This window comes from Struthio camelus, chromosome 2 (assembly GCF_040807025.1).
Source record: "Struthio camelus isolate bStrCam1 chromosome 2, bStrCam1.hap1, whole genome shotgun sequence".
NCBI lineage: Eukaryota > Metazoa > Chordata > Aves > Struthioniformes > Struthionidae > Struthio > Struthio camelus.
Window position 1 is genome coordinate 141,700,937 of NC_090943.1, and position 20,519 is coordinate 141,721,455.

Sequence of the window (20,519 nt, forward strand, 5' to 3'; positions counted from 1 at the left end):
TTGCACCAGAGAATGGGGCCTAGGACGACTATAAGAGTCTAAAAATTTTAGTATAAAAGCACCCATTACTGGTTTTAGCAAAGTTTCACTAGATGCATCCCAGTAGTAGAACTGAGATTTAAATGCCTGCCATTCTAAATACTGCTACACGGCTGCATTTTCCAGTCTGAAGAGCAGAAGGGATTTAGGCAGGAATCAGCTATTCATAATACAGGTCTTTCCTCCAAAGAGAACTGCAATCTCTTTCACACAAACTTCAGCACTTAAAAAAGATGATAGTTTATGACTTGTTCTCTCTCGCTGTTTTTCCTACTTCCTGCAAACTCTGCAAAATATTTGGAAATTTTTTTAATCTAATTTATCAGCTGTGGTTAACAATTCCCCAAAACATTCCTCCTTTATGGTTTGTTGCCTATAGCAGAAAAGTAATTTAAAGCGACCTAGACTGTCTGTCCCTTCTGCTAATGCAGTGCAGTGTTACTTCAAAGTGGCCGTCTTCCTATAGCAGCCCCTTGCCCTTGCCCAGTTACCCCTGCAGCAAGGGGGTGCATATTGCCAGGAAAGCAGAACGGTGCCATGCCTCCTTGCCCTGAGGCATAATAATAACAACAATAATAACAATAACAAGAATAATAATAATCCTGCTCCAAAAGTGGAAGTTGGACTAGACCCTATTGGGCTTAAATTCCAAAGAGTGCTGCAAAGCTTTCCCGCACCATCACCTCCACTGAGAGCAAACCCAATGCTGGGAAAGTCAATGGGCGCCACCACGGGCAAACCCCATCTTCTCTGCTTCCTCCTCGAGCTGCCCAGACATAAGGCACTTCTAGCTGGGTTTCAGGTACAGCAGCTGCTAACATGTTGTGCATCACCACAGGGCTCAGTGCTGCGCTAACTGAGCTTCCCAGCTCGTGGCTGGCATTGCAGCGCAGCCAGCCGGGCAGGGGAAGAGACAGAGGGGAGTTTGTGTTTCCATCCATATAGATATACCCTAAGTCTGAATGGAGAACGGGGGTACTATCCCTCTATTCCGGCAATTCAAAACAAGATTGCTTGAAGTTTCCTACATGCCTTTCTTTTTCTGTTATCAGTGACATTAAAAAATATGCAGGATGGTCTGAGGCTATCCTAGGCAATACAGCTTTGTCAAGAAATGATAACTCAGCTAGATGTATCAGAATGCAGTTCATTTGCGAAATCTGCTTACAGTGACCACAGATCCGGCACTGCGAATGTGTCTAAGCAGGAAAATCCCTGCCCATGAGGAGCCCTGCTGAAACTAAGCAGCACCAAAAACACTGTGGGCTTCCCTTAATGAGGAAAGCTTGTAGAGATGGGCTGGAAATACACACTCCCATATGTGTACAGATGCATATATATATATGGGTACATATATATGCATATATATATACGCATGCATACATATATACTCACATTGTTTAGAGTACCTTAACCTGGAATCGTCCAAACTGGGGATTGAGCTTTTCCTTTTCTCTTTATAGCAAGAGTGTGATGATGGAAACTTAAGAAAATTAAAGCAAAAAAGAAAGTTTCAAAAGCCTACAAACATCTTCAGTAAAAAGGCTTTTCACATCACTTTTGTGCTCAATGTACAGTATTTTAAAAAGTTCAGTTTAATAGCTGACTCTTTATAAATGATTAATGTATTGTATTGCATGTAAGTGCTCTGCTGTTTCTAGGAACATCCAGTGGGTAATATTCTCATTTGTGATTCATAGCCATGTTCTCTTATAATTACAGTGAAATAACAGTTTGTGGGGAAGTGGTTTTTAAAAGCATGTTGGGCACTACAAGAAGAGATCAAAATATAATAAAACTTACACGGAAGCAAAAATCATGCATGAATAATGGCACGAGCTTTAACAATGGACTGAATAAACACATGTAATTCTAAACAGGATGGACTGAAGTTTCCATAGTAGTAATTAATCATGGAAGGCTACATTCAAATGAAGAAACTGAGCAGATAAGCTCACACATATCACCATAATCATTTGCTTCAAAAATACATGCCTGGGTTCCCACCGGCAGGGAGATGCAACAAGAAGTCAGCACAAATCTTTACACGTGGTGTTTGGGATCTTATGCATGCACTAAACACACATGTAAAACCTCAGCAAATAATAATGACTAAAACAGGCGGCCCTTATTTCAATGAGCAGAGGAGTGGACAGAGCGGCGGGAATGACCTCAAGTCCACGTTCCTGCCTTATCAAGGAGTAGAAAAACACTGTAAAACGTGCCAGGTAAGGCACATCAAGATCTAGTCACCTGATGTTTCACTATAATGAGAGAAGACATTGAGGCAGTGTTGGGAATGACATTTTGCTTGGTTCTTTAAAATGAAAGGAAATACTTTCTCTAAGTACATGGTAAGCAGAGCTCAGAACATCTCCAACAGAAGATCACCTGCAAGCTCAAGCAAAACTCCTCATAGCAACTAGAGCACTTCTATTACTGCCTATGCAGCCCTGATAGGCATTCTGGATCTCACCTGACAGTGCTAAAAACTACAAAATAAATGGCTTTCCAGCTTACCCATCTGCATTTTGAATCAAAGAGTCCAGCTGCAGGGCACTGCTGTTTACCTTAGTTAAAGTAAACTGCAGGTGCAGTGATCAACCAGTGAACAGTAGTCTTCGTGGAATTACTCAGTCATCCAGACTGATCACAGAATTCACCGGTTAGCTTATCACTTCCCAAACATCCAATAAAAATAAAAATTAAAGAAGACAGCCTAAGTCTGACTTAAACAATTCAAGCACTCACCCAGAACAAAACATGTCAGGAGCAAATTTTTTTCAAAATATTATTATACAGTTAAAATAAAAATCATTGAGCTGATCAGAGTAAAAGAAATGCAGGAAGAAACATATTTCACCTATGCAAAGTTTATTTCTGAGTAATTAGATTGAAATGCAATGCTTTAAAGATAATATCCAGATAACACAATGCTTCTTTAATCCAGAGCTATACAAGTTTTGGAGTCTTTATTTTGCTAAAATAAACTCGAGAAAAGAGAGTTTGTGGTTTAAATTGCTCTGAGAATTCTATATATCCTCTTCGCAGGAATACTACTCTGCAATGTAATGTGAGAAAAGAAACAAAGACAGCAAGTAAGGAGATTCAGACTGAAGGTATTTCTTCATTCCCCTGTGAAGGGAAAGCTCCATGACTTGTTTGCAAATATTTTTAAAGTGCCAGCACCAAGGAGTGGATGGTATTAAAGACACTCCCTACCTTCTGCAATAACATGAAGTATCAGACTGAAGAAAGCAAATGTTTTTTTCCTGCTACTTACTTTCATTCCCACAGCAGTGATCTAGTCTTCTGTGGGACGTAATGGCACTTTAAAACTTGAAGTGTGAATATGGCGTCATGGACTGAATTAGCCCAAAGGCAAAAAAAAATCTAATACCAATCTTAACACAGCACTTTAGAAGGATGTAACCATTGTGAAGTCTGTTATTCTGGTATATGAAGGGCTACAGAGGGACAGAAAAAAATACTAACAGATTTTCTCTAACACTGTTTGTAGTTAAACCTTCAACGCCCTGTAGGCCTCGAATGTCCAGCGAGCCCCTGCCTAGGGACCACGTCACTCGCCAGGAGACGCAGCCCCAGCACTGGCCAGATACACGGGTCAGGCTCCTGGCTGCGTCTCGGCTGCGGACGCCAAAGCCCCACGGTGCGTCCGCCGGGCGCAGCCCCGCTGCGTGCTGGGGGCGAACCCGCAGGGACGGTCCCCCTGGCCTGCCCTGGGTCTGCGCTGGCAGAAACCCCAGCAAAGAGGGGAAGCCAGTGAATTCAGTGGGCTGCCCTGGAGGCCGCTGAGCAACGGAGGGACCAGGGACATTGGCAGCACTGCCAAAAATACCTGCCTTGCTGGGTATACACAGACTAGGAGCCGTGGGGCCCTGCTCCGGCTGCGGAGAGATCGCAGGTGCAGCGTGGCACGTTTCTCCCTTTCCGTCTGCTGGCTCAGATTTCCGGTCTCCTCCGTTCAGAGGGTGGGGAGCGGGCTCAGTCTCCCGCTGTGCTTGCGCACTACCTGACCCCAGTCTTGCCTGAGCTTTCATGCTCTACCGTTATCCAGTGAAAACAACAAAATTTTTCTGTTGAGGCAATAATCAGTTGAAAGCACTACCGAAAAACCCCCAAGCAAAACCCACCCCCAGCAACAAAAGAAAATTCAGGGCGCACAAAACAAGTCTACAGTGTTAACGATGTTGTGTGAAGGACTTAACAGCTTTTTTCTGTCTCTACCCTCTACGTAGTAATACAAAAGGTCTTAAGAAGCACTCCAAACGTCTGGGTTTGACCCTAAGAGGCTGAAATTCTTAACAGAAATTGCACAGGGAATTTCTTTTCTTTCATAAGCTGCAGAAACACCTTTTTTGAAAATGCCAGTGTTCTTCTGCCAAACAATGGAGAGACGAACAAACGTAGCAAAGAGCAAAGGTATTACAGGGGCCGATTCTTCCCTGCCTTTCATTGCACTGTATAGCCGCAAGACATCTGTACCGCAAGAGTTCAAAACGTGAACAAGAACTCTATCGCTGTCTGACAAAGACTTTGCACTCACTTTGTATTAAAACACACCCATTCACATTTTCAGCAAGGTTTTTTTTCTCTCCAAGAAAAAAGTTTTCAAACGTAAACCACATTTCTCTGTTGCCACTGCCCAAGCGCTCCCCACGAAGAGAGTTAACCGCACCCTACCCGTTGACATGATGCTCCTCCGACTGCTTGCTCTGTTCCCTGCTTCTTCTGCCTCAGAGCGCTCAGATCAGATCCTGCCCCAGAGAAAAAGCAGAGTCAAAGGCCTTCGGATAGTTGGAGTCTGGTGCTGGGGTCAGACTGCAGGAAGATCGAGGAGTACTGGGCTGAAGCAGCATGGAAGGGAGACACAGCAAAGTGCACTATCACTCAACCATCAAGCACAGGTAATTGAGAGCATTTTAATTTGAAACTGCTGGACACCATCTGGTGATAAAATAAAGGAACACCAAGTGAGCTAAAGCAAGCTTATGCTTTCCAGAATATTTTATTTAAACTATATGATGAAACCCCCCCGTCCTCTGCATTCATACTGTAGTGTTTTCCAGTTTAGCAGTTTAATACAATTTGTATTAGCTTTGTTTCTCCTTCATTTTGATTGCAAGCTAGTTTTATCTTCCCCTTTTCTACAGATTGTATCGCACATGCACGCACACATAATCTTCCAGTTCAAAACATTTCTAACGTGAAAGAGACTTAACTGCAAAAGAGAGCAGCTGAGACCTATAAAGTCGTGTCACTCCTAAAAACAGACACTGAAGATAGCCTTTTGGATGATTATGTTAAACAAGACAGAACTGAAGAGTTAAAAAAGACAGGGTTTGCTCTCTCCCTCCTTCAAAACTCTTGTGTGAGTGTGAATCCTGGGACAGTAGCCAAATTAGGCCTAGCTGACCATTAAAAGAATGAGTAATTTCCTAACAGGGTGAGATGATTTCAATATCTGTAACAGCTTTAAACAGCTGAAGTCCTCTGCTTCTAATTATTTTTGCTACATATGATAAATTTGAGGAAAATGCATAAAATATCTTTAGTTTGTTAATTACCAGCTGGCTCCTACTGCGAGTTATTAAGCTACTACTGCAGTGACTAATGTTTCTGACAATACCAAATTAGCACAAACACCTTGTGGAGGAATGTGACCTCACTGGCCTAAAAAGGACTAGCTGCAGGTGTTTATTTTCAAATAGAGATGGTTTCTTAGCCCAGGCATACAACAACGACCGTTACACGCCACACGCTCCAAGCTGCAGAGCAGCATGAGGACCGAAGGGCACGGGGCTAGCGAAAAGAGCGCCGCCGCCAATTCCCTTCCTGCCTCCCCCTGCCCAGGCCAGGCTGGTGCGTCCACAGCGGAGCCCAGGTGACCAAAGCCACCGCTCGCACGCTTCACCAGCTGCCCGTGAAAGCCAGACACAGACATGACTTGTGAGAATGCCGCCGCTCCTCTCAGTCGAAGTTTGACCCCGAGCGCCTATGTGAACCGGCCATCAGTTGCTTGTGCTGGTGATGCCACGCAGCCTCCTTTTTAAAGAGGCACCAAACTTTCGAAGAAAAAGTGATTACGCTCTTGTCAAAACGCTAGCTCTATTATCTGCTTCTCGTAAGTCCCAGTTGTCCTCATTACCGCTTTCCTTCTAGCTCAGTGAGCGCTCTTTGCTCTCCGGTACTTTGCAAAGCGGAAAAGCACAGCCGCATCCGACAGGCCTGGCCCGCGCACGGCCCCGCCACTGGCACAAGGCAAAGAGTTAATGTCTGGCAGCAGCTTGCCACCCTGGGTGGCTGCTGCTGCAAGTCCTCGCTGGGGGAATTTTCAAACGAAATTATTTCTTTTCAAAGGAAATAATCCGAGCTTATCTGCCAAAGACCTTCCTCACATCAAACAGCCTGTGCAGCACAAAGCATTCAATATGCTGACAGAGTCTGGCCCGTGCCTGGCAAGCCGTTTGCCTGGCTTGCCCAAACGTAGAAATATTAATTAACCTTTTGCAGGCTCTGACGCGCAGCTCTGCAACGGCCCCGAAAGCCTGCCTCTTGCTTTGGATGCAGCCCTCGGCGCGGGCCACGTGCCTGGCACTCACAGGCGCTGTGATGACCTGCTTTCCCTAGGCCTCAGCCAGGGGCTGTGCAATTTTATTTAACATCCTGGAAGTAAACCAGACACCTGCCGCAGATGCTGCTTGCCCATTACACGGGTTCAGACTGGCGGAAAAGCATTTAAGAGTTCTCTCAGGTGCTATTTTATGTGTCGTAGGTTCTCCGGTCAGAGCCCAGCGCTCAGTGATTGCAGTAGGAGTTGGACACATAAAGGTCGGGAAATGTTAGTACAGTAATAAACTCGAGGCAGCACCGTGCCGCACTGGAATAGTCAGGATTCCTGCATTTCAAGCACTGCGGTCCCAATGTCCGTCTGCCGACTCTTGTTGGATATCAGAGGCTTGATACCTGTGTGAGTTTACACACTTAAAACCCCCCAAGCCATCAATTCATGTATTCATGTATTTAAGTAATTCTCTAATGTTAAGCACATGAGTGAACTTCTGAAATGAAAGGAAAATCAAAACCACTCACTTCAGCATTCAATAGCAAGGCTGTTAAATTGCAATGGGTGTCCGACCAGGAGAAGTCAATGAGGATGATGGAAATGTGATTGCCAATAAAAGGTTTCTTTGCCCGGTTCCAGACCGGGCGCAACACCTCTTCTCTCCCCTGAATGCAGGTGTTTTTTTTTCCTCTTCTCTTCTTTTTCTCAGCCAAAGCACTTTCTGCTGAATTGATTAGGTTGATAATATTATATGGAAATTTATACTTCTTAACACTTAAGTGTGTGAATAATGTTACTCTCCTTTCCAAATCCTCCTGGAGTGGTTAGAGCAGCCAGTCTTCCCTGGTGCTGCTGCATTACAAAATTGCTGAACAAACCTATTTTGCTGTAATGGGAAGGGACATATTTTCTTCCTTCCTTAAGTAGGTCAATGAAAACATGATGTTGTGAGGATGAAACTGTTTTCCTCTGCCTTCTTCCACCTAATGGTAGTTTCAAATCGTTCTGATTTAATTATGTTTCCAGTGTTAGCTATAATAACATTGTAAGGCTATTAACAGCTGATACATTGGTGGTGCCAAAGTCTGTTTTTTGTGCTTTCTTGCAGGCTTATTCTAAACTCAGGTATATGTGTGTCATTCCTAAGCAGGGCACATCATTGCAGAGTCAGATAAGCCTGCAAAGAAATTTGGATGGGGAAGTGTAGCAATACCTTGTGATAAAAGAAATTTTAACCCCCCAGCTCTAAGATTAGCATTTTGCTTTTTCATCAACATGATCTCAAGGTGAAATTCTGACTACCTAAGCTACTGTAAATCTGAAGTAGCAAACAGTGAACAGTAGTTCACTGCGAACAGTGAACTTACTCTGAATTGATACTTGCATAAGAAAAACCAGTGTATTTTCAGTGGAACTATTCCAACTCATAACAACAGGAGACTTATGTACATGTATTTCATCAGAAGGGATTAACCAATTGCTAAAGAATATTTAGTAATTTCCAATTATACCTATCTGAATTCTATATTTAATTTAAAGGCAACTGACAAGAAAAAGCACATTTTGGGGGGCCCCAAACCTCCTCTTTTTTTTAAATAATAAAATTATATTACACTGAATAGAATAGGATACAAAATGCCTAAAGTCTAATCAGATGAACTTTGAGAAGCCAAAATGAATGCTTCTTTACTGACTTCCTTTCTCTATTTTAGGTCAGATGGTGTAAATTAGTTTTGCTGACATCGTTATCTAAACAAAAGAGAAAGTAATTAATTCACCTCATGTAATGTCTGTTGTAAACTCTCGCTCACCCACACAAGCGCTTGGAAGGCCTGCTTCGGTACCAAGTGCTCGTCTTACCAGCGGTTACACGCTCTCCGAACTCACTCCGTATGTCCAGATCCCCAAAACAGGCCTGCTTGTGACGGTAAAGCTAAGCATGCACAAGCGGACACCACAACTATCCTCAGCATGAAATGTTTACCCTATAAAAATCCATGACTTCAAGGGGACTTGAATTTCATTCTACGAATCCAATTACATGTTTCAAATTTAGGATGGATTGTCAAGCGCCACCTGACAGAGTGATGTCCCCAAGTATTTCAGGACAATGATATTGGAGCTGAAATCAAAGCCAGCCATTTAGGCCTTAGTTATTTACCTAAGGAACTTTCCAAAATGAGGAGACTATATGATGATTAACTGCATCTGCCCCTCAATGAAAGACATCCCACTCTGCACAGAGATCTTTCCATCCAGAATTTAGAAAGCATGTAATTAATTTGTTAAACAACTCCACGTGCAGTATTATTGCCAGTATCAGCAAATCAGGGGAAAGGTAGAAAAGATATCTAATCCACCTCCCACTGTGAGATAAAGTCAGATACACTTCACTCATATTTATTAAAGTAATTTCTAACTCTTCCAGTGATGGAGACTCCACAACATCCACTGGCAGTTTATTTCAGGGATAAAAGTTTCCTAAGGTTTCCCTAATCTTTCCTTCTTCGCTTTAGACCCATTTCTCTTTGTCTAGGGGCACAGAAAAGAGATTATTGGCTTTCTTCTTGCAACAGCCTATTCTGTGCTTTCTGTGCTTAAAAACTTGTCTGTCTCCTACACCCACCCCTGCAGGCTGCTCTTCTTTCTGCACAGCAAACATAAACCTTTCACATTTCCCCCTGGGGACATGTCCTCTCGCTCTTTGCTCATTTTCATTGCCCTCCCCTCAGCTTCCAAGCTGGCCTACGTTTTCCTGATGAGCCGCTCTCCAGACCAAACACACCACCGGGGAGGCCTTACCAATGTGGAGATTACTGCACGGATCTTGCAGGGTGCACTCCTGTACACCTCCCAGTATAGTGCTTGCCTTTTCTTCCTCTCTACTCTGCAACAGCTCAGCATTGCCCGTTCATGTTCAACTTGAGAGCCACGGTAAACCCCATCCTTTTCTGGAGAGCTTCTGTACTACCACTTGTTCCTCAGCCTATTTCGGTGTCAAGTACTACCAGCAAAACGCTCTGTGAGCCCTTTGGGGCTATATAAACATACTGCTGGTTTCTATGTGCCTGGTGAGCCAAACGTGCCTTTGCAATGCTGCTTCATGAAAGGCAGTGAGTTGTGTTGTAACTTTTAACTGGCACACAATGAAAGATACTGCAAAAGCAGCAAGGACTGGGCCAACGTTTACATAACCTTCCTCTCTTGTATTCCCCTGGGGCAGGGCGGAAGAGAAAATAAGAATATTTCCTCAAAGGATGAGTTACCCATTGTTATCTTCTTGCTCTGTATTAAGTTTGTCAGTGAATAAAGTCATGCCTAATACAAGCCCTAACAATCATCTACGGTGCTGTACAAAACAAAAAGGACAGGACTAATGACCTGTGAAATAGGTACAGCCAGACCTGGTTAATCCAGGGTTGGTTCATTGCAAAATTTGGGCATAACACAGTGGATGAATTATTTGGTACTTTGCATGCACAGTTATAAAAGCTGAGGCTTTGTACACAAGGAATTTATTTCAATTTTAGGGAAAAGCGAGAGGCCTAATAAATTATCATAGTTTCTCTACTTATCTTGTGCCTATTTTCTAGAGAATACATTGTTTCAATATGCATGGATATTACGTAGTAAAACAGCACAGATTAAGCCCATTTACTGCAAGTTACTGTAGAGATCTCATGAATAATCGTGCGTGACTCTCAGCAGACAGCTATGCGATTGTGGAAGCCAGAAATGGAGAAGAATTATTAGATCAGACTATCCCACCTCTCTCGAAATGCAGCATTGCTCATTCCAGAAACGCAGGAAGGCTGACTGAGGGAACATCCCAAGGGGAGGACGGCACCGCAAAAGAGCGCCACGCTTTGCTAACACAGCTAGTTGGACTGCTCAGAGGTATAACAGGGGCTATTTCAGCTTCCTGCTAGAGAAGGCAGCAACAGTCAGTCATTCTCCTGGCCCACAGAGTCTCTTAAAAACTGTAAGCTCCAGTTAAAAAATCCATAAAATCTGGTAAACTCAGGACTCATGACCCCAGAATTCAGGTCCAAGCACTCTCAAAATTTTGTCCGTTAATGTCCAGCTGTCAGTAACTGAACTTTTTAGCACAGTAATTAGCATCTTTATTTAACTTTGTCAAGTTTCAGAGGGGTGGGTATCTTACCATCTCTGACATACAGCAGTAAATATCCCATGAGCAATACAGACCTGGCACTCATCTACTCAAGCAGCCAGCTCTTCTTGGGCAGCATTTTTATTCTTGGTCTTTTCTACTGTTTGACTGGTTAGCAGAGATTTATGAGGTAAACGTGTGTATCAGTGACACTACTGAGATGCTTTGCTTTCCATTCAATATTTTTCCTTTACCGACATTTATGACAGAAGCATGAGCCTACTGGCTGTATATTTCCATAAATCTCCTAAACATGAAACTCAAAAGGAAAATTATTGTAGGGTCCTTAAAGTTATCTGACATCCAAAAACTTTCCCAGACATTTATGCACTTCCTTTACAGGGCAGAGAAGATACCATAGCTGTCTCTCAGTGTTCCAGTGAGCATATTGCTAAATGTTGTACCAAAAGTTCACCTGCTTCTGAAAACTATTTAAAAAATGTCTTTACAGTAAAGTACTTTAAACTCTATTTAGGAATATAGCACCAGATTTGATGTAGCTAGAGAACTCATCTTTGCTTAAATTCTTTTCAGCATAAATCATCAACTACCTAATTTATTTATGTAGCTACTAGATTTCTAATATTATATTTATTATCTCCTAGACTCACATTAATTGCCTTATGCTGTCAATATTTTCACAAGTTTCCTATGCTTCTACCCACTTCCTACTCCAAAACTCTTTCGTTCGGTTGCCTTGCCAAATTCTATGCTTGACCTGAAATTTAACATACCAGATATTAGAGTCAAGCTGAATGCATTATTTATATATATCAAGGATAAAGTTAGCAGAAGAAAAGTTTTACCTGTGCTAAAAAATACGCTTATAATTCTTTTGCTGAGAAACCTTCCTCCATGCCTTCAAGTAAAAACTTAAAGTCTGGCAGGCTGGAACAACTGTTATCTTTCCTCCATTATCAGCAAATAGTCATTAAATTTTCCAGTAAAAGGCATATTTCATCCCCCTCCAACACTGGTCCACAGGGAACTTAACAGCTTCCGAGTGCTAGCGACTGCTCTAGCAGCCAAACTGGTAAAGGCTTGGGACAGAAAGGTCTGAACCGTGCTGACAATTTCTGTTTTGAACCGGCAGGGGTCTGTGGCAGACGTGGTCAGGGACAGCCTCTTGCAAACTACACACAACTTCTTGTATTTGAAGATTCGGCTCTCCAGAAAATTCCTCCCTAGTCAAGAGACTGCGGGAAGCAAATGGCGGGGCCGGACTAGGGGCTTCGTCGTATTGCCACCTCCACACGCACGTAAGTCCGCCCTGGTCACTGTTACTACTTATTCAATGGCTCGGCCAAAAATTACCCAGCTGTGTGGCTGGAGTGAGGAAGAAGGACGGTTTGTAGGCTGTAGGGATGAAGAATATTAACAACGGCCTGGCAGGGGTAGAGAGGTGGGCAGAAAATTTGCAGGACAGAAGAAGTTCAAGGGGAGAAATGCTGCAATGTGATAGTTGGTATTTTCAGATGTCTTCTTTCTGAAAGAAAAACATGGTCTGTTCACAGAATAACTTGGTAAAATATGTGGCTTGACTCTCAGCTCTGTTAAGGGTCCTTTGCATTCCTGTACCAGCATAACACAATTTACACCTTCATTAAAGTGATGTGATTTTTTTTTTTCCTAATAAGACATGCAAATTTATCAAACTTTTAAGGATCAAAAATAAGAATATAAAACACTTTGGATTTTATTTGATTTCTTTGGGAATGCATTTTGTTTGTATATATTTAATGCAACGTGAAATATTTGAAACTGTAATAACAACTAAGATGCCTCATGAAATACTGCGTTAAATGTTTGCAAACAGGGATCTGTTATGTGCCTTTTTTTCCCTGGCTTGCAGTCTCCAAAAGCCTGGCCATCTCTGCTAGGTTAAATTTCATTTCTCAGGTAGCTGAAGAAGTTTTCAGTTACACAAATTGGTTAAAACTCCATGTTCAGAGAGTACAAAGGTTTCAGAATTATGAACTCAAAAGTTAGAAAATGTTTAAATTGATGTGTTGCCTTTACAATCTAGTATTTTTTTTAGATGTAAACTTACTCATTCTGAAGTCAGTTTATAGGAAAAATTAATGATCTGTCAACAGGGAATGAAGTGTATTTCCAATTACAGTGAGCGATACAGTAACTCTCTTGATCTGATATAAATAAGTTGTGTATAAAAAAATGGATACGTGAAATGAAATATGTAAATACAGCCAAACTACCACTGCTTTATAAATCTGGAAAGAATTAAAAGCACTGCTGGATTGTGTGCCCTTTCCAAGGACAACATCACGTTAAGAATGAAGCAGAATTGAAAAGGTGATAATTACCAGAAAACATCTGTTTTTGTTAAATGGTATATTTAAAAAATGTGTCAAGAAAGGATAAGATTACGAATTCTATCTGCAGCTGTTCTTATTTGGTAATGAGTACTCACGGAAAACTTCACTAACCCAAGCATATTCGACTGTGCTTTAGCTGTACTTACTTCAGTTGTGTTTACAAGAACTAGTCACCAGCTGTCAATAAATTGTTTTAATGCCTGTTTGCCCAAACCAGACTTTTTTGTGTCTGCTTCATTTTTCTTTTTACTTTGTTTAGGTTCTGGTGAGTGCAAATGTTCTGACAAATTTAGAGGGAGGTATTTTATCTTATCCTTACAAAAGACAGAAAAGAAAAGAAGAATGCAGCGCACTTAGGTACCACTTTTCATCCCTTGATCTCAAAACACTTCACACAGCTGGGCAAGTTTTACTGTCACTATTCTTAGAAAAGCATATGCCAAGCCCCTACCTGACTTGTCAAAGACCAAAGAGACAGAAGCTGACTCTGTTCTGCTCCCTCCATTGCCCTAAGGAAGGTAAATTCAGCAAACAGATACCACCATGTCAACAGATAAGTTAACAAAGATTCACTGTTTTCAGTGCTTTCCCATCTCTTTTTTGTTACCCAGAGCATAGTCCTCAGCTCAGGTTTTATAGCTGAATGCAACAAGAGGCAACACAATTGGTTCAGACATAAAAAAGATACTGTAAAATTTGGCTTCATGTAATATCCCTCTGCTAGAAAGGGTAGTTTTCTCAAGCCTATTAGGCATTCTCTCAGCTACCACAGCTGCAATTAGCTGCATTTTTAAGCATCCTATTAGTGGGAAATATCATTATATTTCCAGGTAAAGTCACTTCATACAATAATAATTAGTTCAGGAAGTACTTTTTCCCTTGACAAACAAGGAACCAGAATCAGTAAAAAGGGAAGGAGGTCTGCTGCAACTTGAACTGAAGGACTTCCATGAATTTCCAGTGAATGGGACTAGGAGAACTCACGGATTCAGAGGTTATAACATGGCTACATAGGATACCATTAGGTTTGTTCTTTTTCACTAGAATTGCCTCTGATCTTACAGAATTGAGGATTTCTATAGTGCGGTGCACTGCATAAAGCATTGCCTGTTATATCCTGCCAAAACAAATTAGCTGCTGGCTCTGGGAGTAGATTCATTAGGACCCAAAGGAAATTATATCACTGTGAACTTCTTCTAGGTACTTTTGAGCTCAGAAACATGCCAGCATATTTTCAGGGAACCCTGGAGAAACAGCCCTTAAACTCTTCATAAAGCAGTTCTTGATGACACTCTTATTTTCTTTTTTTTGACTGTTCAGCTATGCAGCATGATCACTGGAAAAAAAAAACAACTTGAAGATGAGACAGAAACAAAGATTTACAGAGACAAAAAATATTCATGACAGAAAGAAATAGGACAGAACCACATAGAAAAACTGTAGAATGTAACACGGAAGGATTTGAATATCCACATGCATATCCCTGCCCGCTCCAAAAGCAAAAGTGTTACTAACTGTGATAAAGCAGGCCTTGTCCTTAAGTGACACCGAACAGACAATTCCTTTGAACAGCAAAGCATGGCACACATTACTGACAAACAATATACCAGTATCAGAGTGGCACAACTGCATATGCAGTATCACAAAATCAGCAGGCACCAGCACGCCAGCTAGAGTCTTGCGCTGCCCCCCTCACCGATGCACCTTCCCCTGCTCAAGCTCCCTGAAGACCAAGGCCTGCATGACTTTCCCTTTCCAATAACAAGAGGCAGGGGCTGGAGGCGGACTGTACTCCCATCTTCCCTGTTTCTTCAGCCAGCAGCGCTTCCCCCCTCCTTAGAAAATGTTAACCATGCACATGGGGTTAATGAAGGTCTGTGAGCCTGGGGAAAGCAGGGCAGGGAGGGAAGGAAAGGCTGCAGTGAGCAAGAAGTCCAGTAGATCAAGGAGAATACTGAACCCTCAAAACATCTTCTTACAGAAGCCCTTGCCATGAAGCCTTTAAGGGCTTTTTTCTTTCTTTAGGGAAAGAAAGATTTCTTTACTGTGAGGGTAACAAAGCACTGGAACAGGTTGCCCGGAGAGATCGTGGAGTCTCCATCCTTGGAGATATTCAAAAGCCTGGGCACAGTCCTGGGCAATCTGCTCTAGCTGACCCTGCCTGAGCAGGGGGTTGGGACTAGCTGATCTCCAGAGGTGCCTTCCAACCTCAACCATTCGGTGATTCGGTGTGATTCTGTGAAAGGACATTTTTCCCTTTCCCTCCTCCTCTTCCCCTTCCCAACAAATCCCAGTCACTGGAGGAGCAAGTGGCTAGCAGAGGAGCTGGGAGCAGGAAGAGAAGGCAGGGGAGGAGGAGAGAAGAGAGAGATCCCTGGCCCAGCCTGCAGCCTTCATAACGCTCCAAAACCCTTACCCAAAAGTGTCAGAAGTACTGCACTGGTTTGTGGTGTCATGAACACTAAACACTGAATACGTGGTATCAGATTAACTGTAACAGTGCAAACAGAGCTGGCCAAGGATATTCCATTTCAAAAATATGGCAACATTACATCAACACTACATAAACTAGATCAAATATGTCAATATTTGCTATGGAAAAAATCAATTTATTGAAATTTTTCCACTTACTGCTAAGGCAAATGGAAATTTTATTTCATGTGGAATTGATACACCAAAATATTTTTTCCTTTTGATATTTTTTTTAAAGTCAATCCAACATCACCCAACATCCTCTTAACAAGTCAACAGTCATCCAATATTGCACTTCCTTATTCTGGGGATTCCCTATTCGTGGGTAAGATGCCCATTCCAAACCATGCAGGAACTAGGTTTCTGAAGTGGCTTCATTTCTCAGGACACAAAGCAGATTTCCTCCTCACAAAGTCTCCAGGGCCTTTTGGGCATTTAATTATGGAAGGAGAGTTTCGAATAATGAAATGGGAACACCATGCTCCTGAACTATAACTCCTGAAAAGCAGTACACTGTGGTAGGGAAATGCAATTTAGTTTTGAACTGACTCAGGAATTTCCCATGGAACATTAGCTCTATTTTCTGCTCACCTCTGAATGTCAGTCTATTTTTCTCCTTCAGTTTAGGAAGCTTATAAAAGAAGCAAGGAACCTTTACTCCCAAATCTGTGGATTCTTCTCCTTTCCCTCCCTTCCTCTGCCATGGCCTTGCGGAGGGGGCACATCAGCTGGAAACAGACGCCTATTGCGCCAAGCCTGATCAGAGGCAGCGCCTATTCTGAGGACTTGCTATCTGAACACATAACACAGACAAAGTGAGCGAGAAAGGTATTCCCACCCCCTCCTCGGCTTCCAGGAGCTCAGAGAACTGAATGACTTGCCCAAAGCTGCACAAGAATTTTGTGGAAGAGCCAGAAACTAATTACAGCTCTGCTAAGGCCCAATTTATTTTTTTTACTCATCTCAACACTTTGTGTTTCAAACTTCTTATATTTCTGTATCAAAAAAACAAAAAAACAAAAAAATTACCATGATGCCTTAGTGTAAGTAACTGCTGTTCTACAAATCTAGTATGAGACTAAAGTATTTAGCCAGTCTGAACTAGTTAAAAGAACACCCAACTAGCATAAGCTGTTATGAGGGAACCGGCTTAAATGCCATTTCTCACTCCTGCAATTATTTTTTTCCAGATTTACCTTAAGGGTTCTACGTTTCTGTCCCTTCCCTCTCCTTTACCCCTAGATTTAACCATTTAAGCAATTCACAGCAGATTTGCTCACCCAAATATACCCATGTTTTGCAAAATTCTGGTAAGCTGATCAGTAGGCATGAGATCACTCCAGTGGAAGAAAGATAAAACGGATCAGATATACCATCTTTCCTTCAAACAGAGGAAACATTTCTGTTTTAATTCATGCGATTCCACATATTTTGTAAGGCAAAGACTGACTCATGACATTACATGATTCTCCTCAGCACTGATCTCCATGAACAAATATGTAAGACGCTTCAGTTATCCACAGGCAGCACCCTACTTCCTATGGTTATTATGGGCAGCATTAACACATAAGGTATTCTGAATATGTTTGGGTAAACTGCCACCAAAACCAGTTAGAAGCTCCTCTATCACAAGTCAAAACACATTTGCCCAGAATTAATGATAAAAAGGATGCTGGCATTTAAGAAATTCCCATACAAATCAGAGTACAAGTTCTCGCTATATAACAACTATTATACCTAATTTCTGAGTTGCTCATATTTAAAAATCCTTCTGGTCATCAGAACGCAACAACTTCACAAGAAGTATTGGAGAAACAGCCTGAACATACTGTCAGTCAATTAAGTGCCAAGTCTCCTAGATACCGAAATTACTTCTGGTAAGTTGTAAAAAGAACCACGGCAGCCTGAACCTTGTTATACCCACAAACTCACGTCTTAAGTACCGACTATCGGAGGAATGTGCACATTTTCCAATTACTGCGAGAATGACTTTGTTCAGAGAAAACGAAAAGGTCAGCATGGAAAACAAAGTCAAATGCTAAGTAAAAGCGTTATTTGGGAACAAACAAACAAAAAGGTTGGATTTATTGACCTCTGAATTGTGCTCAACCCCCCACATGAAGAAAGAGCAGGTAAGGGGAACCATGACCAAACAAGCAAGCAAACATTGATTACATTCCCTCTTACGTGGAAAAAAACTTATTTTTCAACTTCGTAATAGTAAGCAGCATTTCAAACAGCATATCCCACTAATACAGAGCAAAAGTATATAAAAAAATTAACTGATAGGGTAACAGCACTCAAAACTGTAACAGTAAGATTATTAAAGCCCAAGACGCGTTAAGTACGCAACGACAAGTAAACTTGTGTATTAACGCTTCACCGAGGAACAAAGTTCAAAGAATCCAGAAGGGGAAAATACAGGCAAACAAATCGTGGGAGAAAGCTCTACCTACATATCTGCCTTATCTTAAAGGAACTGCTGAGTGCTCTGAAAGCACAAGCAAAGCGTGGAGAAACTATTGTAGCAAATATATGCAAAGGCGAGCTTCCTACTTACCCTAGAGTGTGCACCATGATCTCTTTTGCCACCTTAGTAATTCCAATAAATCCAGAATTGTGTTATTTTTAAGGGAGTATCAGAGTCTTTGGAGGAGATAGAGGAAAGCTGGCAAACAGAACTTTGCGAGGAGCCAGGCAGAGAGGGATGAATTTAAACCCTGGCTCAAGATGCTGTGTATTCTGCGTCTATCTTTAACTTGTAAATGATTTGGTTTCACATTCCTCTAAGTCCTGCTGGCAGATGCCTTCCCGGAGCTTACCAATCACAGGCACCCAGTCCCTTCCCTCCCTCCCTCCCTCTCCCCTCCTCTATCTTTCTCCCTCTCCTTCTCTCTCTTTTCCCCCCTCCCTCTCCCCTCGCTCTCTCTCCGTCCCCCTCTCCCTGTCCCCCTGCCTCTCCTGCTAGCCCTGCCACTCCACGCCATGCCCACCCTTGCCCTTCTCCCATCTCACTCCCTCCACTATCTTCCACCTCTCCTTACATGACCAAAGGAGCTGCTTTCATTGCTCATCGTTACAGGCAGAGGTGTAAAACAGAATGGCCTCCCCTCGTACCCCCCCACACACACGCCAGGAATTAACCGACTTCCAAACTTGGCTGCCTGGAGCAGGAATGCTCCCAGTGACATTCCTGCGAGCTTGCAGCAACCGCGCAGCAGGGCTTCTGCTCCCCGCAGCGCGAGCGATCGTGCAGCTTTACATCGTTGACCATACGCAGGTTTTCACGGGGAGGGGGGCACTTAAACAAAAATAACCCTCTCCTCCCCTCCAACAGCTTTGCAAGGAGCTTATAGTTACTGTAAGCAAATCAGTACTTTCATCACGTTTTTCACTGCACATGGCGTTTCATGTTGAGGAAACTAAATGAGCTTATAAAAATAAGCTAAAATAATCCATTCCTTCCTTCAAACCTGTTTTAAAACATGCTGTTGCAGCACATCAAAAGAAAAATGACAAGCTAGCACTGCCTGCTTATGTTCTGTGCAGAGATACCTGAAATTATTGCTTGTGCCAAATCTAATATTCATCAAAGGCAGCGTCTGTGAGTGTGAATCCTGGAATCACTGATTAAATCACAATAATGAGATCTCAAGAAAGCATTAAATATAGATGGTTTCTAATGCAATCAGCTAGAGATGTGCAAGGGCTGTGGAAAAGGAAGGTACAAAGAAGCATTTCAACCTCTTTTTGCTATTTTACCTTCTGTCATACCAGGCTTTTGCAGAGATTCATATCTGGACATTTCCAGCAGATCTGCCTTTGCAGAGATCTCCATTAAGGAATAGCGTATAAAAACAAAAGAAAACAAAACCAAACAAAAAGGATTTTACCATGTTTCAAACACAGAGTTTCTAAAAACTCAGTAAATTTGTGTCTCCTTACAGTAACAAAATGTTGCAGTTTTGTTCAAAAGCCAGACTCTGAACTAAACTAGGCTACTAATTAATGACCACATTCAAGGTGACTGAAGTGAAAAAGAGAAAAAAAACTTCCACCACATAACCCAGAAAGTCAATATTACTACCAGCGACTTCAGGAGTCATTAGTGTTGACACAAAACCCCGGCTCTTAATGCTAGCCCTTTGAAGCAGCATGTTTTTAATTTGCAAATGCACATTCAGCTGCATACTGCTTGCCATCAAGATTTCCTTATCTCAACCATCAGTGAGAACCAAGCAAGCCACAAGACTATACGTAAAACTTATGAATTATTGAACACTTTCAACTGACGACTGGAAAATATCAATTTACAGTCACACCAATTCAAACAGAATAACATGGTAAACATGTCTGTTTTGCAGTCCTCAGCCTTTGTCTGAACTGTTGGTTGCCGAGCAGGGGTCTTAACTACGTACGCAGCTGAACAAATGCCGAACACAGGTCAGGGCAGGGGGGATAAGGCCAAACTGTGGCCAGAACCACTTAGCTATAAACATGGTTTATAACAGCTTCAACACGGCCCTATCTGATGAGGCTTTACACTTTTCAGAGCACCCAGCTTGAGAAGGTGGACCGATTTAGTAATAAAAGTAACCATGCATTTACTGCAGGCTAACCAAGAAAACAGCTCAAATTTGGAAAGGCCTAAAGGGCAGTAAAATAACAATCCAAAGGGCTGTATGTTAGTGCAAATGAAGTAAGCCTGCACTTAGTCCCCTATGAGCTACTGTTCATCATGCGGCTGTGGGAGATAAGGTTTGATAAAAACAAGTAACTCTAGAGCCATTTTCATGGTCAGTCCCATGGGCAGTGGGATAAGAGCTCCTTTTAATTGACAGTCAGCTAAGGTTCGTGTTCCTGAAAAAGTTGCCAGTAGCATACAGATATTAAAGACTAAACTAGTTGAGAA

The 20,519-nt window shown here is 42.2% G+C and overlaps 1 protein-coding gene across 18 annotated transcripts in view; it reads right to left on the reverse strand.

Moving 5' to 3' along the window:
* DTNA (dystrobrevin alpha) overlaps positions 1-20,519 on the reverse strand; it is a 234,673-nt gene that overhangs the window by 170,881 nt on the left and 43,273 nt on the right. For 5 of the 18 annotated variants that reach the window (XM_009683082.2, XM_009683074.2, XM_068932779.1 and 2 more), the window contains exon 1: positions 18,168-18,330. The exons of 5 other annotated variants lie outside the window; for them this stretch is intronic. In XM_009683082.2, the coding sequence (XP_009681377.2) occupies positions 18,168-18,184 (17 nt within the window). In that variant the 5' untranslated portion in view covers positions 18,185-18,330. Of the gene's footprint in view, positions 1-18,167; positions 18,386-20,519 lie in introns of those variants that run through there. 8 more of the 18 variants (XM_068932781.1, XM_068932772.1, XM_009683069.2 and 5 more) reach the window with 6 other exon arrangements.